The 24,833-nt window shown below is 42.3% G+C and overlaps 1 protein-coding gene across 2 annotated transcripts in view; it reads right to left on the bottom strand.

The window, feature by feature from the left end:
• INTU (inturned planar cell polarity protein) overlaps positions 1-18,597 on the bottom strand; it is a 115,051-nt gene extending 96,454 nt beyond the window's left edge. The window contains exons 1-2 of one of the 2 annotated variants that reach the window (XM_048847291.2): positions 18,101-18,597; positions 411-1,003 (exon numbers count right to left, since the gene is read on the bottom strand). In XM_048847291.2, the coding sequence (XP_048703248.1) occupies positions 411-1,003; positions 18,101-18,213 (706 nt within the window). In that variant the 5' untranslated portion in view covers positions 18,214-18,597. Of the gene's footprint in view, positions 1-410; positions 1,004-5,650; positions 5,874-18,100 lie in introns of those variants that run through there. The other variant, XM_048847290.2, reaches the window with a different exon arrangement.
• Between the last annotated feature and the right edge of the window lie 6,236 nt (positions 18,598-24,833).

Below are 24,833 nucleotides of genomic sequence, written 5' to 3'. Positions count from 1 at the left end.
AAATCCACATTTTTTTTCAAATTACAATGGTTTTCTTTTAGAAGATAAATCTGTTTAAAATGAAAGCTGAATTTAATACAAAATTTGTTGGGTCCTAAACTACTTATAAGATAGCTGTAAATGTGAATCATATTTTGATAAGAGAAGTTTATGTATCCAAAACATATGGCTGTTTTGTTTAATAAAAATAAGTTATATATGCCATTTTGTGTTCAACTAAATTCCAGTTACAGTAGAACCTCAGTTATGAGCTGACCAGCTCAAATATATTTAAAATCTCAGAAATATTTAAGTTATCCCTCTACTGAAAATGCTTGTTAGTCTAGGTTTTGCTACAGTTTGAAGAGTAAATTAGTATCTGTATTGGTTTTAATGGGAGTAAGCACGTCAGTGTTCATTGGGTTACTTACCAATCAAGATTTGACCTGTTTTTATGGCTGAGCTGCCTGGGACCAAGCCATGAACTACAAGCTTCTCTTCATTGATCCCTTTGTTGCTTCTGTCTTGTTCTCCTTGCTTTTCAGCTCTTCTGCTGCTCCATGAAGACTGATGAACAATCCCTACCAATGCCTCCAGAAGCTTGAGTTTTCCCCCTGCTCCAGCACTGGGTAGTCTTTTTGGATTTACATAGACACAAACATCTTTATACCGTTGCTGGACTATGACTCCCACCTTCTGAGTGGATTGGTGTTTCAGTATGGAGGTTGGGCCGGAAGGATGCCCATCATTACCACCAGTTCCTTTCTTACCAGAATGCTTTGGTAAAAGGCTTTTCTTTTTTAAAATTTTGGTGATTTTTTTCAGTCTGGGTTCATACTTTCTTTCTTTTCGTGATCCCTCTTGAATAACCTCAGCTTCATTTTCACGGAACCTGACATGATTCCCTGCAGGCACCTCCGAAGAGATGTCTTGAAGAAGAGTTTCTTCTTCACCTTCACTCAGTTCTAGATAAAATAATTCCCCATTTTTCTGCACACTGTCCAACCATTCAGGCTCAAGGTCGCTGAGAGAGAGAGAGAGAGAGAGAGAGAGAATTAAATGCTAATGCAGACAAGGAAGACAGCAATACCAACTACATTTGTTTACTTCGGGGAGGGGGTGAGAAAAAGTCTGCCTCTTGAAATTCTATGGCGTTGGTGCTCTAGATCATGTTGAATATAAAAATCCTTACAGGGAGAAAGGAATAAAAAAAAGCGGGCAGTGGGGGGCAGAAAACCACAACTGCCCTTCTAGAGTCTGAAGTAGCTTTTCATAGTGTCTTACTGTTCATCCATTGCAAAAGCATCATTCACAGAAGCCAATTTCATTGAATTGTTCCTTTCAAAGCCATGTCTGAATAAGTAACCATTATCCATCAGAGTGAGGGATTTTCTTTTAGTCAAACAAGAATGACATCCTGTCCATTCTCTCCCACGTTCATCCCTTAAGCCATCAGAAAGAACAGTTGTATTGATGGCATTTATGAACAGCATACCAATAAAAACTGAGTTAGTAAAGTGTACTTTAGCAATAAAATAACAGACTATTAATGCTTTTTTTATGGGTAGATTTCTACCTCCCTTCCCTATCCCAACTGGGTTTATTTTTAAGTGTCAATAAAATAAGCTTCCATTTAGAACTGATAACAGTACAATCTTAGTTCCACAGTCAGTCTAAATTAAGAGTACTCTTTTGGTAATATAGGTTTCCATGGGTTTAGGTTCCATTATATACAGTCAGCTATATAACTGAAGGTTTAAGGGACAATTGAGGTGACTCCATCTGGACAAATTTCCGATAGAATGCTTATGAAGGAACTCCATGATACTATTTTTCCTTCCTGAGACCCCATGAGAGCCCTTCTGAGGGAGATTCACAGTTTTGGTTACTTAGGGCTAGTCTACACTGGCAACGCTAAAGCACTGCCATGGCAGCGCTTTAACATGGCTTGTGTAGTCACAGCAGAGGGCTGGGAAAGAGAGAGAGCTCTCCCAGCAGTCTAAAAAACTCCCCTCCACGAGAGACTTAGCTCCCAGTGCTGGTGCACTGTAAAGTGCCAGTGTAAACAGTGCTGAAATTTGCTGCGCTCAGGGCAGCGTTTTTTCACCCCCCTGAGCAAGAAAGTTGCAGCGCTGTGAAGTGCCAGCGTAGACAAGCCCTTAGACTGTAACGTCTTGGAAGCAGGGAATATATTTTTTCTGTGTTTGTACAGCCCCCTACCCTAATGGGGTCCTAGCCCATAGCTGGACTCCTAATTGCTAATATAAATAACTTGGTGGCAGAAGGAGTCATTCTGCACAGCATTCGCCATCTGTAGTCAAACAAACATCTGCACACAAGTTCATGCTGCTTGGGGGAAAAATTAACTGAGTCTCCAAGTCTTTCCCACCCTCATACCCCCAGCTTCCACAGGAACACTGCAACTGGGGAGAAAGTAGCAAGCAGAGCAGAAGCACAGAGGGATCAAATTTGTATAGGCCTGGGAGTTTCCTTCCCCATGAATCTGCAAGATCATGGGGCCACACGACCTACACAGCCTCACCCATCCACTAAGGCTCTTCCTTCCTGGGTAAAGATTTGAAAGAAACTGTATAAGCTGAACATAGGAAGTTATTCTTCCTCCCCCTCAATATAATATGGCCTCAAGAAATGAAATTTGTTAGAGAAGTAGGCATGAACATGAATGTCCTTGGTTCATTAGTAGGGATTTTGACACTGAAGTAGTTGGGACAATATACTGATTAGAGCAGGATATCAGTTTTCATACAAATTTACACTTTGAAACCTATGAATTACATCTAACTAGCATTGCTGTGCTTTCAGAGTCAGCTACAAAACATCTGTCCAGGTATCTTGGTAAAAATATGAATAAAGATGTACTAGAATGGATGTATGTATAATCCGTGCTCTGATCTTACAGCCAAACAAAAAACTTTGAAAACAATAGAGGCAGACAGAAATAGGACTGCTTTTAAAAATAGTCTGTATTCTAAAATTACAAATTAAGAACATAGGTCAGCTATGCAACATACTGAAGTACTTCAACCTCCAACCATTAGTCCACATGATATTGTGCAAAAACTAACTCTCTTCTCCCTCTGCTGAAACCAAATCTAGAACTATTATAGAAATATTTCCAATAATTGTCTAGCCACACACATATGTTACTTTCTAAACAAAAAGAAATCTATACTAACAGATTAAGGTTTTAACAGAATTTTACCCACACAATGACAAATGCGGAAAGGAGAACAGAGGTGCATATGCATAGTGCATATGAATCACAACCAAAACATGGCAACTACAGCTGGTATGTAATTTCCTGATGAAACAGGTTTTTGGCAGAAAATGCCAATTTGTTGAAATGTTTTGTGGAAACGTGTTGTTTTTGATAAACTTCTTATGAAACAGGCAGGGTTTCCTCAGAACCCTGCCTGGTTTTCTGCCAGCTTGCCTGGTGGGCTGCTGGGGAGACCAGTACCCAGGGCTTTTAGGATCTATGCTGAAGAGCTGGGGAGCCCTGGCTCTGCAGCCGGGAGCCTGGAAGCTCCAAGAGCTCCAGCTTGAAAAAGGCTCTCAGTGCTTCCAGGCTGATTGCCACTGAGCCATGAGGTCTGGCTCCCAAACTCTGATGTGGCCTGTCGCGGAGATGGATTAACTAAACTGATGGGAGAGGCTCGCTCCTATTGGCTCAGAGCAGTGGTGGGCTGTGTGCAGGCCGCAGGTTGCCCACCAGTGGCTTAAAGCATCTTCATTAAAGCGCTACAGGGGCACAACTACATCAGCGAAGCTGCACTGACGCAGCACTTTAAGCTTAGACCTGCCCTTAGTTACAAGATTATCATCTGCAGGGAACAGGATTTGCCTCCAGAAGAACCATACACTGTTTCTATGCATCTCATTAGAGTGTTAACTGTGAATCTTACTGATGTTTCTGGAAGAGAAGAAATCCTACACATACTTCCAGACCATACTGTAGTAGCAGAACTACTCTGAGGCTGCTACTCCAGCCTTAAGCTAAAATAGTCACTAAAACAGAGGCTGGAGTAGTATAATCAAAAGGAAGGTTAGACAACAGTAGCAAGGATATTTCAGGATTCTGATGCCAGGGAAAGGATCAGGACGCAGGTTAGCTGTGCAGAAGTAACAGGTTTCTGTAGATTTCAAGGTGTTTGCTACTTCTGTGGACTGAGGCCCTTACTCATTCCACCAAACATAGCAAGGAGTCACAGAAAACTCAAGCCACATTTACACTACGTAACTGTACAGGCACATCATGTCTACACTACAAATTTATGTTGACCTAACTTATGTCAGCATACAGCCATCACAGTTATTAAATCGCTTGTGTGCACGCACATGTGGCTCCTTGTGTTCGTGGTGTGCATCCTCACCAGAAGTGCTTGTATCAACTGTATTGTCAGTGTGGGACATTATGAGGCTGCTCCTCAAAGCCAGTAACAGTCGATGTAAGCCACGAAGTGTCTACACTGACATTGCATTGACCATGACTGTATGTCACTCAGGAAGGTGAGGTTACTAAATCAGCACTCACTTACATCACCGGGAGTCAAATTAAGTGAAGACACTCTCACAGCTAGGTTGATGCAAGGCAGCTTAAATTGACCTAACCTTGTAGTGTACGCTAGGCCACAGTCTACATCAAACAATAGTAGCTAAGTCAACAGAGGCATTTTTTCATCAATCTAGCTGCATCTACACTGGGGTTAGGTCAGCATGGCTACAGAGTTCAGGCATGTGGATTTTTCACATACCTGTGATGTAGCTACGTCGACCTAAATTTTAAGCATAGACCAGGCTTTACCCTACCACCAGCATAAAATGAACAATGTTTTGGAAACAGAGTAAAAAATAAATAAATCAGTTTTCTGCCCAAAACTTGGGGAAGGGGGGAATGAACATGTTTTATGTTTTAGCTAGGGGAATGGACAACTGTGTAACCCTAAAATAACAAAAGTTGTAGCCATCTGAAATTAACAGAAGCTCCTAGGAGCAAATTACACCACTTGTCTAGGTATCTAAATATGGACTTAAGAGCCTAACTTTAGGTTTTCAGATCCCAGCTGCCACAATCTAAAGAAATGCATAATACTTGGCACATTCATATTTATGCATGAATAGTTATTTTAAACATAATATTTGTAACAGTTTTGTTATTACAGTTAAACAGCCAAGTCCCCTTCTGGGAGCTATTTAAATTATTAATAAGACTAACAGAAATTGACTAACTGAACCACCCTATATGGACTCAAATAACCTGTCCTGAGACCATTTCCCCTTTTACAGTACCTTCCGCCCCAAAGTACTTTCTGACAGGACACCAGTGCAGGAGGTCCTTCCTATCCCTTTTCTACGGTGGAAAACAGAGGCACAAAGAGTGAAGCTATTTGCCCGAGTTCTCACAACTGACGAGTGGAGAAGGGGAGCGTGAAATCCAAGCTCTCCTGAATGGAGCTAGGCGTCAGGAGCCTTAGGATGCCGAGGTGCGCTGTCTCACACCTGGCGCCCTGGACGCCAGCCACCCTGGCTGGCTGCAGCGCCTGACCCCAGGGGACGGCGCACGCTGGCCAGATCCGAGTCCTTCCCTCCCGAGGGCCAGAGAACACGGTCACTCTCTGCCCCAGGCCCACGGGGGTGGGGGCGCCCTTACTCAGAGCCCCCGGAGAACGATGCAGAGCAGGAGCCGGTCTCGCTGCTATCGCCGCCGCCGCCCGCAGCTTCTTCCCCCTCCTGCCGCGGTGCCAGCTCCCGAGGCATCTCGAGGGACAGCGGCTCTTCCATGCCGGGGGGGCGGGGGGACGATGTCACCTCACCACTACGAAGCCAAGCAGCCCCCAGCCGCCATGATACCAACCCCCGGAAGCACGAGGGGGGCACGTGATGCCCGCCCCGCCCTTCTATTGGTGCCGCCGGCCGGGTGCCATGGAGACGGGAGAAGCCCTGTTGAGAGAGAGAGGCCGGTGGCTGCGAGGCAGCTCCTGCTGCAGCAGCGACCGGCTAGCGCCGGCGGGTTCGGGCCCCTACCGGCCTGAGCGCCCCCCCCCCCGGCCCCGCAGCAGGCGGCACAGGGTCCGGGACTGCGGAACAGCGCGGGGGGGCTCCCCGCTAGGCGCGGGCTCCGACTCGGCCTCAGCCCGGGAGCGCTCCCGCCGGGCGCTGTGCGATCAGAAGAGGCGCGGGCAGCCGGGGCCGGAGCGACAGACACAACCCCTGTGCCCTAATGGCGCCTGTGGCCGCATGCCAGGGCGAGGGTACCGATTCCCATCTCCCCAGCCCGCGGCTCAGCCTGACGAGCGGACTGCACCTTCGTTTGCGAGGGATCAGGCAGAAAAGCGTGGGATAGACCCCGGCACCAGCCGTGAAAAGACTCAGGGCTGCGGTGTATTTCACACCATACCAATAAGCCCTAGCTCTTTTCCAAGGCTTTTCACCAGTCGATCTCTTACCGCTTTGCAAAAGGAGTCAGTATTGTTATCCCCACTTTACTGGTAGGGAAACTGAGGCACAGTGATTTGCCTAAAGTCACCCAGCAGAACTGGTGACAGAGCCAAGAACAGAACCTAGGTGTTTTGAGTCTCTGCTCACTTTCTATCCACCAGGCCCCACTCCCTGCCCCAGAACTGAACTAAGGTAAGACAGAAGCTGAACATAACCTTCTGGGTTTATTTCCAGTAGTGATTCCCCATTACACCTGCTATCCCAAAAGCAAGCATGTGTTCAAATACAACCAATATTTGGGATTAACTGATGGCTTGCTTATTGCTAGAAGGCACATAATACATCAATATGGTTAGCTCAGTAGAAGCAAATGTTTACATGGAATCAGCTTTAATTTTACAAATTGCTTCATGTGAAATTATAGTTTTCAAAAAACAAACAAACAAAATGAAAAGGGTCACTTTGGGATGTTCATGTGGCCTGTAACAGTTTTCAAACATTTTTGGGATCCAGCTCATTTTTAAGGAACTCTAAACCTTTCCCAAACCGTAGATCTTGTTCCAGTAATAAAAAAAAAAAAAGCAGATGTTAAAACCCTGAAATTATTTTCAATTCAGATCTAATGCAATTACTAGTTAATAATGTACTTTAAAGCCCTATCCACACTACAGTTTTGAATTTTCTTTGTAACACATTACTGGTATGGGGAGTCCGGTGGAACCTTAAAGACAAACAGATTTATTTGGGCATGGGTTTTTTTACCCATGAACTGAAGAACTGGGGTTTTTACCCACGAAAGCTTATACCCAAATAAATCTGTTTGTCTTTAACGTGCCACCGGACTCCTTGTTGTTTTTGCGGATACAGACTAACACGGCTACCCCTCTGATTACTGGTATGGTTAGCTGTAAACATGGTTCAAGTCTACACACTACAAGGTTAAAGCTTATTGATTAGTTGCCACAGCAGCAGTTTAACCTTTGGCAGAGGCTTTGGCTGGTTCATGGTAGTTTTTCATTATGGCCTTATCTAGATTAGAATTTAAGAAGTGTAGACAAAACTACTGCCTTTAACCTGCTAGATTGGCTGAGTTGAAGCCTTGGGGAAATCCTAGGCTTTGAATTGACCAATTTAGCACCTGTTAAAAGCAGTGTGCCATTACAGTATACTTAAAATGTACTAGTTAGCTAGTTAGCATGTGAAAGTTAACATGTTAATATCACAACTTTAAATCCCAGTCCAGACGATGCATGAGGCCTTTTATTAGGAGGGGGAAAAAGGGTATTTTTAACATGTTAGATAATTGTTGAAATTCCATTGCAGACAAGGCAAGTTGTAGTTTTAACATGTTATCTGGCTGAGTTTCAGTAATCTAAAATTCTCTGAACACATCAGTATAGTAGTGGATAAAGGAGAACTAGCTGACAATTTATTGAGAATTCCAAAAGGCCTTTGACAAGGTCCTGCACAAGAGGCTCCTAAAGAAGCTAAGTAGGCACTTGGTGAGAAGCAAAATGATCACCATATATCAAAAACTGGCTTGCAGACAGAAAGCGTGGGATTAAATAGACAGTTTCCACCATGGCAAAAAAAAGGTTAACAGCAGAGTGCCTCAAGGTTTCATACATTTATTAAATGATCTGAAAGGCGGGTGAGTAGTGAGGTAGTAAGTTTGCAGATGACACAAAGTTATTTAGGTTAGTCTGAACCACGGAGGAGTGAAGAACTTCAGAGACCTAAATGAGCAACACATTGTAAATGAAATTCAATGTCAACAAGTGCAGAGTAATACACATCAGAGGAAAAAAATTAAGGCATCCAACAGGATTCTATCAACTCAAAAGCTGGGTGTCACAGTAGACAGTTCAATGAAAACCTATGCTGGATGCGCAGCTACAGTCAATAAATGCAACAGGATGTTAGGGTACATGCAGAATGGGATGGAAAATACTTGTTGGAACATTTCTAAAACTGTGGAATTGATCTGTGTTCTGAAGATCTAGACATTACACTGCTGGAGCTTCTTGCAGTAGGTGTAAGATTCTAGTGTGAAACTTCCGTACTTGAGACAGTCTCAGAAAATGTTAACTAGCGAACAAAGGATTCTAAGTGAATTAACAGACAAAGGAGTGCTTTGGACACATGTCCTTAGCTACACAACTAACTTTTCAACTGGAACTGTTACAGAAATCTCAGACTAGAATTTTGTGGTCCCTCTGAAGTAGGCTCTAGGCAAGAGTTGTGCTTTTGCTCCTAAAAGTAAAAGCCTGTTATCTACTGAATGCAAGTATATGGGTTTAGTCATACCACTCCATCCACATATAGGGAAGGATACATGTATATATGCTCTTATGGAAGAAAATAAGAGAAAATTAAGAAAACATAGTAGTACAAGTTTCAGAGTAACAGCCGTGTTAGTCTGTATTCGCAAAAAGAAAAGGAGTACTTGTGGCACCTTGGAGACTAACCAATTTATTTGAGCATAAGCTTTCGTGAGCTACAGCTCACGTCATCGGATGCATACTGTGGAAACTGCGGAAGACATTATATACACAGAGACCATGAAACAATACCTCCTCCCACCCCACTCTCCTGCTGGTAATAGCTTATCTAAAGTGATCACTCTCCTTACAATGTATATGATAATCAAGTTGGGCCATTTCCAGCACAAATCCAGGTTCTCTCACCCCCCCCCCCCAAAACATACACACACAAACTCACTCTCCTGCTCGTAATAGCTTATCCAAAGTGACCACTCTCCCTACAATGTGCATGATAATCAAGGTGGGCCATTTCCAGCACAAATCCAAGTTTAACCAGAACGTCTGGGGGAGGGGGGTAGGAAAAAACAAGGGGAAATAGGCTACCTTGCATAATGACTTAGCCACTCCCAGTCTCTATTTAAGCCTAAATTAATAGTATCCAATTTGCAAATGAATTCCAATTCAGCAGTTTCTCGCTGGAGTCTGGATTTGAAGTTTTTTTGTTTTAAGATAGCGACCTTCATGTCTGTAATTGCGTGACCAGAGAGATTGAAGTGTTCTCCGACTGGTTTATGAATGTTATAATTCTTGACATCTGATTTGTGTCCATTTATTCTTTTATGTAGAGACTGTCCAGTTTGACCAATGTACATGGCAGAGAGGCATTGCTGGCACATGATGGCATGTATCACATTGGTGGATGTGTAGGTGAACGAGCCTCTGATAGTGTGGCTGATGTTATTAGGCCCTGTGATGGTGTCCCCGAATAGATATGTGGGCACAGTTGGCAACGGGCTTTGTTGCAAGGATAGGTTCCTGGGTTAGTGGTTCTGTTGTGTGGTATGTGGTTGTTGGTGAGTACTTGCTTCAGGTTGGGGGGCTATCTGTAGGCAAGGACTGGCCTGTCTTCCAAGATATGTGAGAGTGTTGGGTCATCCTTCAGGATAGGTTGTAGATCCTTAATAATGCGTTGGAGGGATCACCTGATCAACATCCTCTACAGCAAACAGGGAAAGATTAAGAATGAGCTCTCAGAACTGGATACTCTCATAAAAAACCAACCTTCCACACAAACTTCCTCGTGGCTGGAATTTACTAAAACTAGACAAGCCATTTACAATGCACACTTTGCTTCTCTACAAAAGAAAAAGGACACTAAACTTTCTAAACTACTACATGCTTCAAGGGGCCACAGCAATGGTTCCTTCAACCCACCCAGCAATATTGTTAACCTATCCAACTATACTCTCAGCCCAGCAGAAGAATCTGTCCTATCTCGGGGCCTCTCCTTCTGCTCCTCCACCCCCACGAACATGATACAGTTCTGTGGTGACCTAGAATCCTATTTTCGACGTCTCCGACTCAAGGAATATTTCCAAAATACCTCTGAACAACATACTAATCCACAGAGGCCTCCCTACCAACATTACAAAAAGAAGGATTCTAGGTGGACTCCTCCTGAAGGTCGAAACAGCAGACTGGACTTCTACATAGAATGCTTCCGCCGACGTGCACGGGCTGAAATTGTGGAAAAGCAGCATCACTTGCCCCGTAACCTCAGCCGTGCAGAACACAATGCCATCCACAGCCTCAGAAACAACTCTGACATCATAATCAAAAAGGCTGACAAAGGAGGTGCTGTTGTCATCATGAATAGGTCGGAATATGAACAAGAGGCTGCTCGGCAGCTCTCCAACACCACTTTCTACAAGCCATTACCCTATGATCCCACTGAGAGTTACCAAAAGCAACTACAGCATTTGCTCAAGAAACTTCCTGAAAAAGCACAAGATCAAATCCGCACAGACACACCCCTGGAACCCCGACATGGGATATTCTATCTACTACCCAAATCCATAAACCTGGAAATCCTGGGTGCCCCATCATCTCAGGCATTGGCACGCTGACAGCAGGATTGTCTGGCTATGTAGACTCCCTCCTCAGGCCCTACGCTACCAGCACTCCCAGCTACCTTCGAGACAACACTGACTTCCTGAGGAAACTACAGTCCATCGGTGATCTTCCTGAAAACACCATCCTGGCCACTATGGATGTAGAAGCCCTCTACACCAACATTCCACACAAAGATGGAACACTATCCGTCAAGAACACTATCCCCGATAATGTCACGGCTAACCTGGTGGCTGAACTTTGTGACTTTGTCCTTACCCATAACTATTTTACAGTTGGGGACAATGTATACCTTCAGATCAGCGGCACTGCTATGGGTACCCGCATGGCCCCACAGTATGCCAACATTTTTATGGCTGATTTAGGACAACGCTTCCTCAGCTCTCGTCCCCTAACGCCCCTACTCTACTTGCACTATATTGATGACATCTTCATCATCTGGACCCATGGAAAAGAAGCCCTTGAGGAATTCCACCATGATTTCAACAATTTCCATCCCACCATCAACCTCAGCCTGGTCCAGTCCACACAAGAGATCCACTTCCTGGACACTACAGTGCTAATAAACAATGGTCACATAAACACCACCCTATACCGGAAACCTACTGACCGCTATTCCTACCTACATGCCTCCAGCTTTCACCCTGACCACACCACACGATCCATCGTCTACAGCCAAGCTCTGCGATACAACCGCATTTGCTCCAACCCCTCAGACAGAGACAAACACCTACAAGATCTCTATCAAGCATTCTTACAACTACAATACCCACCTGCGGAAGTGAAGAAACAGATTGATAGAGCCAGAAGAGTTCCCAGAAGTCACCTACTACAGGACAGGCCTAACAAAGAAAATAACAGAACGCCACTAGCCGTCACCTTCAGCCCCCAACTAAAACCCCTCCAACGCATTATTAAGGATCTACAACCTATCCTGAAGGATGACCCAACACTCTCACAAATCTTGTGAGACAGGCCAGTCCTTGCCTACAGACAGCCCCCCAACCTGAAGCAAATACTCACCAACAACCACATACCACACAACAGAACCACTAACCCAGGAACCTATCCTTGCAACAAAGCCCGTTGCCAACTGTGCCCACATATCTATTCAGGGGACACCATCACAGGGCCTAATAACATCAGCCACACTATCAGAGGCTCGTTCACCTGCACATCCACCAATGTGATATATGCCATCATGTGCCAGCAATGCCCCTCTGCCATGTACATTGGTCAAACTGGACAGTCTCTACGTAAAAGAATAAATGGACACAAATCAGATGTCAAGAATTATGACATTCATAAACCAGTCGGAGAACACTTCAATCTCTCTGGTCACGCAATTATAGACATGAAGGTCGCTATCTTAAAACAGAAAAACTTCAAATCCAGACTCCAGCGAGAAACTGCTGAATTGGAATTCATTTGCAAATTGGATACTATTAATTTAGGCTTAAATAGAGACTGGGAGTGGCTAAGTCATTATGCAAGGTAGCCTATTTCCCCTTGTTTTTTCCTCCCCCCCCCCATATGTTCTAGTTAAACTTGGATTTGTGCTGGAAATGGCCCACCTTGATTATCATGCACATTGTAGGGAGAGTGGTCACTTTGGATAAGCTATTACCAGCAGGAGAGTGAGTTTGTGTGTGTGTGTTTTGGGCGGGGGGGGGGGGCTGAGAAAACCTGGATTTGTGCTGGAAATGGCCCACCTTGATTTTCATACACATTGTAAGGAGAAAAAGAGTACTTGTGGCACCTTAGAGACTAACCAATTTATTTGAGCATGAGCTTTCGTGAGCTACAGCTCACTTCATCGGATGCATAAGGAGAGTGGTCACTTTGGATAAGCTATTACCAGCAGGAGAGTGAGTTTGTGTGTGTGGTTTTTGGAAAAAGGCGGGGGGGGGGTGAGAAAACCTGGATTTGTGCTGGAAATGGCCCACCTTGATTATCATACACATTGTAAGGAGAGTGATCACTTTGGATGGGCTATTACCAGCAGGAGAGTGAGTTTGTGTGTGGGGGGGGCGGAGGGTGAGAAAACCTGGATTTGTGCTGGAAATGGCCCAACTTGATTATCATACACATTGTAAGGAGAGTGATCACTTTAGATAATCTATTACCAGCAGGAGAGTGGGGTGAGAGGAGGTATTGTTTCATGGTCTCTGTGTATATGTCTTCTGCAGTTCCACAAGTACTCCTTTTCTTTTTATAGTAGTACAAAAAACCCTAATTGTTCCATTCAGCTTCAGGATAGGAAGTGATAGGCTTTTCCTATCTTAGGTGACATAAAAATTTCACTCGAAGTATACCAATCTTAATTGTGGAGAATTCTTAAACAAATTCAGACCTATGACTTCTATTTTAGACTAGCAATTGGTAATTTTAAGACATGGCATAAAGGCAAGATATACTCTGACTTGCCTTCTTTTATTACTTCCAAAGAAGCAGGAGGGGAAACTCTCCCACCCCAACTCCTCAAGCAATTCACCTCCTCAAAACAAAACAGTTTGGATAAACAGGAGACACATGAATGCTTCCAAATTACCCAATGTCTTGTGATTTTCTAAATGGAATATTACACAAGAAATCAGGATTTAATAATGAGATGGAGGTGAGATATTCAATCCCTCCCTGCTTAATTCCATTTATATTTGCTAGCACCTTTAATGCAGTGAACAGCACATGAAAATGTCTCTGTTGAGAAGTGATAGTCTATGCCAGATGGTTCCGTTATGTTAAATTTCATACCCTGAGTTCAAGGGTTGGTTAATTGTTTCCAGTTGTTAATTCAACAAGTGAGAAGTACAGGCTTCCCCCCGCAAAAGAAGGAAAGCCCATGTTCTGCTGTTTTACAGGTTAACCGTATTAGGGAGCAAAGCACCATAGAACATTGGTCTACTGAAAGCAGTAGTGGCAAATCTCCCAAGTATGTTTTCTGAAACATTTATGACTTTTGCTGCTGTGGAAACAACCAAGGAAAGGCACTGTCTCTCACAGCAGGATGTTTTTTGAATAAAGACAGAATTTCCCATAAGATCTCTGTAGAAGGGAAAACCCTGCCACCATTCCCTATACAGAAAAATTATAAACAGCTTTGAAATAATCATTCATATGGAAGACCCTTTATATTTAACATGACTAGCTGGACTGGAACTCTTGACTTGGAAGTCTAGTGAACCTTCTCTCCAGTGCTTCCTGCATTAACAACAAACAGATGGCAAGAGTTCTGCCACAGGCTGTCATTGGTACTGATATAATAACTATCTCCTATTAGACAACTGGTTAATGCATTACTTTATATAAATGAAGATAGAGATAGTTATTGACTAAATTGAAAATTAAACTATTCCTTTTGAGTATTATTTTCTCCACTAAGAAAAGGAGTACTTGTGGCACCTTAGAGACTAACAAATTTATTTTCTCCACTGTTATTCATTGGTAATTGGCTCTTCCAATGGGAAGTTGCAAAAGGAAAGTCTGGCATTTGCAGAAAATGTGTTCTCTTTTGTAGTAGAAGGATAAAGACTGGTTGTTTTGCTTTTATAAATATGGAAGTGCCCTCACTCTCTTATAGCACAGTCTGGTCTTGTTGTGTCAAAAGGCCCAATCTTAACACCTTATCTAGGAACCATGATTAAACATAATTTGCTAGAAAGATGCCAGCATGATTTCTTTGGCTATTATAGACAAGACACAGGCCTGGGTCTTGGGTGTGGCTGAATTCCGCTCCATGCAGGACTGAAAGTGATGACATGGTGGCTGCATGCCACCTTTGCACCTCCTGTATTTGGGGCCAGCCAGGGTTGCTTTAACTCATGGCTGTTACCTATGAACCTGAAGGACCATTGCAGGAATAGCTAGAGCTCAGAGAGTTTTCAGCTACACCCTTTCCCCTCCATCTACACCCCCAATGTCAGAGGCTGGAGGGGATCGAGAGGGGAAATGTTGCATAGATCTGTTGTGCTGCTGGCTCTATACCATGTAGAGATTCCCTCAAGCCAGGACAATTTCCTGGTGGCTGGATCTGCCAGCTCTATGTCCCCTTTACATAATATAGCCAGCATAAATAGACCATAGCAAACAATGAATGTGCTTTGACTACAACAGAATGTGCCTTTCTTAACTGCCAACACTTAACAACATTTTAAATGGTCTCCAGCTTTCTCCCTCTCCTCCATTTTCCACTGGACTTTGAAGTTACAAGTTTTGTTTCTTTAAAGATAAGGGAGAAGACATAAATAAAAGCAGCAAAAAAATCTTGTAACATCTGAAATTCAGGTCTGTTCTACTTGTTTTTCTCCTGGAAGACTATATGGTCAACTAGAGAACTAGTAGGAATATGATATTATAAATACCAAGCAAGTAAAACCACAGTGGAGCGGGGAAGTGATTTTCATTTTAGTTTGAGATTCTGTTTGTTTTTGTTAACACCTACTTTGCTCAAATAACTGAAACAAAGTTGGAAGAAAAAACAACAACCCTCTTTTGTTAAAGATTCACTACCCTGGCCCTTTCAATGTAGGGGTACATTTGTGTTCTCCAAGGGACATCTTCAGCAAAACAGGAAAGGGAAGACATACAAATATGAAAAAAAATGTAAGGTTAAAAACAAACAGAAAAAAAGCTTGTGTTTGAAAGGTGAGTGGCATGGACTTTCAGGTCTTTAATACTTTATAAAAGCAAAGAAACAAGCATCATAAAACCTTTTGTTCACAACTTTGCTGCTAGTATTGTGTGGGGACAGTTTACTGCAAGGCAAGGTGAATTTAACAGGGAAACTGTGTTCATTTTAAATTAGTGTATTTAAATTAAGATAACCTAAAGCCAGAGTGAAGGCTGCCTTTGTGACAGAAAATAATAGAAAGTTTGAGGAAAACGCCTTCACGTTTGCAAATACCACATACAAAATAAGTAAATGCAGATTTCACCTTTTTTTTTTTTTGCCTCTTTCCCTTTCCTCTGTCATTGGTGTCCTCAGTGAAGTAAGAGGTAAGAAGAACAACAAAATATTGGAAGACAGATATGAAAAAAAAATCAGGAAGACCACACCAACCTATGTGACTCCTTTGGGGGAGTATTTTATGGAGATACCAACTACTTTAATTTCCAGCAACCATTGCCTATTAGCATTTAAAGTAGTAATAATTTGAAATAGTTATTTTCCACATCTTGCTTTTTTTTTGGTTAAATTCCACAGCCTTTATTAGGATCACTTAGTTATGGCATATAGGTTAAGCACAAAGAATATAATGATTCTTTGCAGTCAGTCAAAATGCAAATGTAAGTACAAATAGTACTCCAGTGCATGGAAAGTAAATTAAAATAAGAAATACTACTGGGCAGCATTTTGCTACTGTGGCTTAAAAAAACCCACAACACCCACTCAGCTTTACAGTCACTGACAAATGCATCCATACCGTTCAGATTTCAGAGGGTCCCCAGTTGCATATGGGAGCATTTATCTGTAATTCAGATAAAGTTGCTTCACAATGCGATATGAGGGCAGATCTGTTCCAGAATTCCCTATCTACTTATTTCCAGGGTAGTATTTGTCTCTATTTTCATAGCTACAATTTTGTAGATATTGATTTTAAACTTTTTTCAGTTTCATAGATTTGTCTTTTGGGCTACAGAGCTGCTGTATTAATAATTAGGTTTCAGTTTCAGTAGCTATATCTATTTGGAGCTGGCACTGTCATGACAGATTGCAGCATTTCATTTGCAATAGCAAATAAAGTCATTGAGCAGAAAGTGTGTTTTGAGAAACAGATGCTCTATTAGACACAGGCTACTTATGAGCTTTTATTAAATACTGCTCAATAGAATCATTTTCCTATTGTAACGTGTGGTTTAGTCAAGAGCCTTTTCTAGTTAGTGCTGGGAAATGGTCTTTGGAATCTCTTTTAGCGTCCTTTCTTTACGGGCCCCTTTGATAAGGTCTCATTGTGAGTGCTTCTTTCGGGAAAACTGGAAAATCGCATTTTAGGGATGGTGAGAGCGGGGGGCGGGGAAGGGGGAAAAGAAGCAATTTCTTTTCAACGTTCCTCCTGCACTCTCACTTAAAAGGTGCAGACGATTTCCCATCTGGCATAGCTTTGTGCTTTTTTTTTAAAGCAAAAAAATTCAAGATGATCATGTAAGTGATTCCTCTTGTCCCCCTCCCCGCCAACATTTCTATTAAGTGTAAGCCTGTATATTGCCCCGGAATCCCTTAAATTGTATTGCTTAGATTTTTATAGTACCCTTACAAAGTGTATCAATACAGCGTTCATTCCATCTCTATGTGGCAACTACAGGAAATGCCAGTACCCTTAAAACAGGGAGCTAAACAAAAGAATGATTAATTATTCTAAAATCAGCCAGCCCTTTTATTTAGTTTTAGCATTAAGAAGGTAAAAATTCTTCCCATCCTCTTGGTTACCCGACACAAACAGCCCCGGCTCAATATTCTCTGCATCCAATCCATTTTACCCCCATGTCTCCAAATCGCACAGCTCCTATAATGCTGAGAAAGTTTGGGTTTCTTATCGAGCATGTTTCTTTTGTATGTCAGACATTAAACATTTCCCCACCCTCGACTGAATAACAGAAAAAGGGGGAAACAGCACATTCTCATTTCCTGTCTGAACAACAAAAGACTCTCTGCCCACAAATCACCCTCCTGGAGAAAGCGGAAAGTTAATAACGGCATCTCCCAGTTTTAATGTTTTCCTTGTTCTGAGAGCGGTAGTAGTTACTGCACTGAACTGCTGCCTCTTGTAAGTATCAAGTGTCTGTTACAGCACAGCCACAGCGTGCCATGCACAGGAGTAGGGTCTGTAAACTAAGCAATAAGCACAGTGAGAGATGATCTCTTTCTTTACCTTTCTCTATAATGGAAGCTCGTTGCTCAGTGGCTGAGGGTGTCACACAGTAGTTCTTAGCCCTTCCAGATTTTTTTTAAGTTTAGCATACACCCCTTTCCGGGGTGCCTATAGAGCTGGGGTTGGATAAATTCCCTTTATCACAGCATATTAGTGGAATTACAGGAGATCCTATTGCCTGTGTGTGTGTACGGGGGTCAGAGGGGACATCAGATCCGGCTGCTCCTGTCCCAGAGGAAGCAGCTAGAAAAAAAGTGGAAAACAAGAATTGCCAATGCCTTTTAGTTACATTAAAAAACAAAACAGCTCTTCACCAGTCTGAACTGAGTGTCTGGTGGGAAAGGGAGGGTCTGTGAGCTCCCTTGCCTGCCTTTCAACTCCCCTCCCCCTCACACTAACCTGTGCAGCAGGATACTTTGCACTGAGTCCAGATCCTCCAGATTCCTGGTGACAGGTCTCGGGATGCTGTACCTGCCAACGCTGAACATGCTGCACAGGAAAGGCCACTTCATTGCAGACACAGAACTGCCCGCCAGGTTTCACGCAAGCCCCTCTCCCCAAGTGCTAGTGATCAATTGCATGACTGCACCGGTACGCGTTAGCTATTTCAGAGCAATGAGCAAGCTTGTCATTTCAGGAGAAGCAGAGAGGAAGGATTGAATGTTCCCTCAGAGCAATTCTTCTATGATCCAAAGAAAACATGAGTCGAACAGCTTCTGCCTCCAGAGAGCAGGAGAATCTCTCCTCCTTCCCCCAAAAGCCGATGCTTGCAGATACCAGCGCTCACTTAAGAGCTTTCCTGAATGTTTCGAGGAAGGGCCCGGTGTCTACCTGAAGGAGAGAGTCACTTGCGGCTGAGGCTACTGCTCCAACCTCCAAGGCAAACTTTTAATCTGCAGATGAAACTTCGAAGGCAATTCAAACCGAGCAGGTGGGAGCTGTTCAATTCTCCTGCTTCCTCTCGGACTTCCCCTGGTCCTAAAGTCCTCCATGCATCGTCTGCTAGGGATCAAGGTGACTTTTGAGGGTCAGAGTCCAAAACGGCTGGGCTGGAATCAATTATTTGTTCCATGAAAAAAAGGGTACTAACTTTTAGGTTCTAAGGACATAATGACTCCTTATCTTCCGAATCTTGTGAACCTAAAGGAACTGAAATTATGAACTGCTTCACAGTCTGTTGTCAGCTATAGCAACAGGCCTCCGTTGTAAAGTAGCCAGGAATTGAAGAATGCTGTTAATATGGTATGATGCTGCTGTCAGTCTATCCCCCCCAAACGAAAAAATAGATATGGGCCTGTGGAAATGAACTTAAGTTTTGTATAAAGGAAAACAATTCTTTACTGGCCGCTCTAGATTCTTCAGGTAACAACTTTTTCAACTCAGCCAGGGCTCTTGCAATGTCAGAAAATCTTTTTTTGACATATTTTACTAGCAGTTGCAATAGTGAATACTCTTACACCCACCAGTTTTATTCTTCCTCATTACAAATTTATATGAAAAATGAAAAATAATAGAAGATACAGAATCTCATCCAACCTTGGGTGTTGTTGGCTGTGTTGTGAATACAAAAACAAGCAAAAAATTAAAAAACTGAATACTCCTCCTCAATATCTTCATTCATGATCTGGAGGATGGCGTGGATTGCACCCTCAGTAAGTTTGCAGTTGTCACTAAACTGGAAGGAGTGGTAGATGCACTGGAGGGTAGGGATAGGATACAGAGGGACCTAGACAAATTAGACGATTGGGCCAAAAGAAAGATGATGAGGTTCAACAAGGACAAGTGCAGAGTCCTGCACTTAGGACGGAAAATCCCATGCACTATTACAGACTAGGAACCAAGCAGCTGGGCAGCAGTTCTGCAGAAAAGGACCTAGAAGTTACAGTGGACGAGAAGCTGGATATGAGTCAACAGTGTGCCCTTGTTGCCAAGAAGGCTAACGGCATTTTGGGCTGTAAAAGTAGGAGCATTGCCAGCATATCGAGGGACATGATCATTCCCCTCTATTCGGCATTGGTGAGGCCTTATCTAGAGTACTGTGTCCAGTTTTGGGTCCCACACTACAAGAAGGATGTGGAAAAATTGGAAAGAGTCCAACAAAAATGGTTAGGGGGCTGGAGCACATGATTTATGAGGAGAAGCTGAGGGAACTGGAATTATTTAGTCTTTTTTTGACAGCCGCTTTCAACTACCTGAAAGGGGGTTCCAAAGAGGATGGATCTAGACTGTTCTAAGTGGTTCCAGATGACTGAACAAGAAGTAATGGTCTCAAGTTGCAGTGGGGGAGGTTTAGGTTGGATATTAGGAAAATCTTTTTCACTAGGAGTGTGGTGAAGAACTGGAATGGGTTACCTAGGGAGGTGGTGGAATCTCCTTCCTTAGGGGTTTTTAAGGTCAGGCTTGACAAAGCCCTGGCTGGGATGATTTAGTTGGGGATTGGTCCTGCTTTGAGCAGGGGGTTGGACTAGATTACCTCCTGAGGTCCCTTCCAATGATTCTATGAAAGAATCTAGTTGCTTTTACATGGTTATTGAATCACAGAATGCAATGCTTCCTTTACATCAAACACAGCTCCATTTAAGTAAATGGTGTAAATCTGGATTGAGGACCATCTCCTCTGCCATTCTCATTTCCTGCTGATAAATTATAGTCTTTCATATAATGGAAGCCAGGTTTTTCTTCTGCTTAATTCTTTGCGAAATGTCTTCATGAGGAGATGAGTTTTGCATCATTTCCAGAACTTAACAAGACTTGGGTTTATCCCGATTTCCAGTGATAGGTAGTTCCACAGTTTGTGACCTTGAGCTGATAAGATCCTTGCTATTGTCTCTTTAGTCTCTCTCAGCCATAGTATGCAAGATAATCATAGTAAATACAGCACAGCACTGAAAAAGGAGTGATTCCTAAGACAATCCAATAGGTCCTTAAAGACCAGGACTACTACCATGAAACAGATCTGATAATGAACAGGAACTCAGTGAAAGTTGTGGAGAACTGATGTTAGCTGCTCATGTCCTTCAACATGGCCTCTTGGGAGGTAGGCCATCATGTAGTGGAAAAGCTGTACTTTTCTTGGAGTCTTTGCCTTCAGCTCCAGACTGATTGAGTAGCAATAGTCCAGCCTGGAGGTGATGAATGCAGAATCACTATTGCTAGGTGGTTAGAGTTAATGTCATATTAATTTGGAGTGAGATATCTCTAATGTCTGAGTGCCTAACTTCTTTCTCTGGTAAGGGTCAGAAATTCTGACAGAGAGACAGTCTCCTCAGAATTCTACTATTACAAAGTATATAGTTAGATATTTTTGTATATGTATCTTTCATCTTCATGCCCATAAAGGCTTTATTATGATCTTTAAAGCCAGGTCTGTATTGCTAGGGAGGTGGAGGGTTATGCAGAAGTGTGGTGCCCAAGTAGCAGTTGCTGGAGGCATGATGAATGTATGGTACTAACTTCCGGGGCTACTTAGCTGAGCACGCTTAGAAGAGACTCTTGCGCTCCCCACCACACTGGCTTTGGAAGGTGTGCAGGGCAGAGCACTGGTCACATCCCCATCTTGCCAAGACACACCCACTTTAAGGTGTAGCACACCTGATTGCACTACGGTGTCTCCTGCACTAGGTGTGCATCAGGGAGAAATAGAAAGGTCATGAGTTTTGTTCCCCTCTTTCATGTAGCTGCTTCAGTCTCCTTACAAAATATTTGCCACAGCCAAGGGGCTGTTCAGAAAAAGAGAGTAGGAAGGAGTTGGGAAATAGCTGTTCTAAGTGGTACATTCCATCTCCTGTGTGGATTACAATGGACAGAAAAAACAGAGATTAACTAATACTGCTCAGAGCAGCAGCATCTAATCCTAAAACATTTTGTTACTCACCTTAAAGGAGTCAAAGAGCACAACCAGTGCTTAGTTGCCAATGGCAGCATAAGCAGGAGCCAGCCATGCTGCCATTGTATGTATAAGCTCTGAGGAGCGCTGAGGGAATAGTCCCTTCATAAGACAAGATAGGATCTAAAAAGTTTAGAATAGGATATCTTTTGGATTCTCGGCTTCAGCGGTTTATCTGGCCTTGCCTCCAGTCTGCCCTCCCTACATTCCTACTGGCCTTGCAAAGTGGAGGAATGGGAACAATATTGTATAAAAGCAACACATAAAAAGCTGCAGAAGTTTTGTATTTCTTTGTTCCCTTCCATTTTTTATGCCTTACGGAAACATAGGTGTTACAGTCATTTTGGACTCAGAAGGCTGTGTATTTTCCCAATTTACTTAGGACAATGTAAAACCTAGTTCTGGTACTAGCGTTTGCTGGTGAAGCACAACAGCAGAGTGACACATTGAACATTAAAATCAGATTGTGTTGCCAGTAGACTTTCCATGCAACTTGTTAGCTTTTCTCCATCCTTCAGCTACTTCTCCCAAGAGACCATTTATTACTTTTCCTGTAGTTATGCACCTAATTCTATTCTTAATGATATTATCTGCTGTGAGAAATATTACATTTTGAACACACTCATTAAAAAATGTGTGTGAAAAATCTTTGTTAGAATCTTTTATGCCTCAGGAAAAAAAGAGCTTGTAAAATAAATTAAAATTTTTTAAAGCCCCAAAGCTTGCCAAAATGTGAAAATGTAAAATATTTGGTTTAGGATTACTTTGAATTATGAGGCACAATAACAAAAGATCCAACAGGGCCTTCCTGTTGACAAACTGATAAAATCACAAAGTTTAAAGGCCAATAAAATGTATTGCTACACACTCATTTGTACATTTTTCAAGGTCACTACACCTCAGATCAATACATGCAGATAACAGAAGTGGCAAAAAGAAAGAAGAGGAACAATCCAACCGTGATGCAGTGAATACATTCAAGAAAGTATATTTTCTTTCCTGGATCTATTTATGTTCCTGCAGCTGTAGACAAGTTCCTCACAGCTAAAGAGAAAGCTCCAAGCAAGTGGGACTAATCCTCAAACATGATTTCTGCAAATCCTTAACCTTTGACATTTACAAGAATTATTTTAGTTGAGTCTTGAACATGTAAGTTTGAGATCACTAAGCTACAGAGAGCTATTTTATTGTAATTAATAAAATACAGGATTTTACAGAGTACCCCAGAAGTAGCTATTTATATATGTTAGGGAGGAAAGAATGTTAGGGATCACTATATTTGAAATCTGTCCACTTTTATTACTTAGCTCTTATTACAAGAAACAGTTTTGAAAGGGATGGGGTTTCAAGATCCAGGATGTATCTTTAACCTATTGAAACGCATTGGGCTAGAGAGAGTTTATGGAAGCACCGCAATGTATCATTAAAAAAATTAAGAAGACAAGGAAAAAGAAGCAAATTCTTTAAAGTGGCACCCTGCCTGACAGAAAAATTCTAGTGCATCTGGTCCCACTCTCCACCTGAAAAGCTTTACTACCAGATCCTTTAAAAGGGCTCCCCACTTTTGACTGTGTTGATTATTGTTTATAATGTAAGAGAGATTGGGAAGGATTGTTATGTTATGTTTATGAAAGAAATTTTTGCCTAAGACTGTACACTGTGTAAGGTTATTGGCACTTGTCCTTGGCCTGACATGCTACCCTGACCTCTGTGGTACATCCAGTTGGTCCTCTGAAGTGCGTGATCCAGTGAAGCTAGGGAGTAATATCATGAGGAGATTTTCAATCCCTAAGCTTTGAAGGAAATGTTGATGACTTCTTTTAAAGACACAGTTATTAGGCCCTTGCTCAAGAAACTCTCTCTTGACAGTGTTTCTGTAACCTTCCTTTCTGGAGGAAGATCAGGAAGAAGGTGGTATTGAATCAACTTTTGCCATATCTGGAGTATTCAGATTTCCTTGACTGGCTGATTGGGTTTTTAGGCCTGGATATGGCCAAAAACTACATTGCTTTAACTGGTTATTGATCTCTTTCTGGCAATGGATAAAAATCAACTGATCATTCTTTTAGATCTATTGCTTGTCATTGATACCTTAATCACAAGGTGTTAATACTATTATAGATCTTGGTAGGGATAGATCAAGTCATACTCAAGTGGCTCTGTTCTTGTCTTTCAGAGAATATGCAAAGGGAAATGTAGGATAATTGCTTATTGGCCATAAATGTTTTATAATGGGAGGTTTATTTTGTCACTCCTCCTGAGGGAGCATGGACTGGTGCATATGTCCAATATTGAGATGATAAACAACTTTACATTTCTATTTCATTGGACCTGGCTAATGTGGTTGACTGACTAACCCACTCACTATCTTCCTGGAATCTGGGCTTGGATGACAGTGAGATGGCTGTCATTCCATCTGGCTAAGACTGAACTTATGATGGTAGTTTGAAGGAATTCAATAGGATTTGAGGAGTTGGCAGAAACCTTTTTTTTTTTTTTAAAGGATCAGCCCTTTAGGTCAGATTTTTGATTTATAGTTATAGTGACAAGCAAATCCACAACAGCAGCTTTTTGCCTATATTAAGTGGATTTTAGTTACAGCCCTGAGTATGGGTTAACCTGCTTGGTTGTTATAACCAGGTTAGTAACCAATTCTCAGCAGGCACTGACAATAGAGAGATTTTCTTTTCTGATTATGTCACCTGTACACCCTTTCTTTTTTTTAATCTGAGGAATAGATTCCTCAGCTGTAGATGCTAAGCAGGAGCTCTACATTACCACATGAATGTAGAAAACTGCTAAACTAGCACTGTTGTGTTATCCATCTATTTAGAATGTGACTGTTTTCCTCAATGTCTTCATACAGAGTGCCAAACATTCTACCAGTGCTTAATAAACAGTCATAACAATTCTGCAGCTGTGGCAATTGCTGCACAATTAAGGGGTGGCTGCATAAATTAGTATAAAATTAGCCATTTTCATCAGTGAAGTTAGCCTTGCAGTATCTCAAGCCACAAAGTAGGTCCCTGTAGAAAATGATCCTCCTTTATGCTAGGACTATGCCTCAATCCTAAACTGCAGGATAGTTTGGTTTCCATGTTTGTTCAGTCCATGACTAGTTAGTAGTCGTAGTGGTTTTGTGATGTGGACATCTGTTCTCTAAGAATTGGACAGACTATTGAACAGCCATAACAAGGTAATAACTGGACTGAATTTGTAACTTAAAGATGAAAGGTTCAATATCCC

The sequence above is a fragment of the Caretta caretta genome, chromosome 4 (genome assembly GCF_965140235.1).
Source record: "Caretta caretta isolate rCarCar2 chromosome 4, rCarCar1.hap1, whole genome shotgun sequence".
NCBI lineage: Eukaryota > Metazoa > Chordata > Testudines > Cheloniidae > Caretta > Caretta caretta.
The sequence above is the reverse complement of the archived record's forward strand: the minus strand, read 5'-3'. Positions and strand labels throughout refer to the sequence as shown.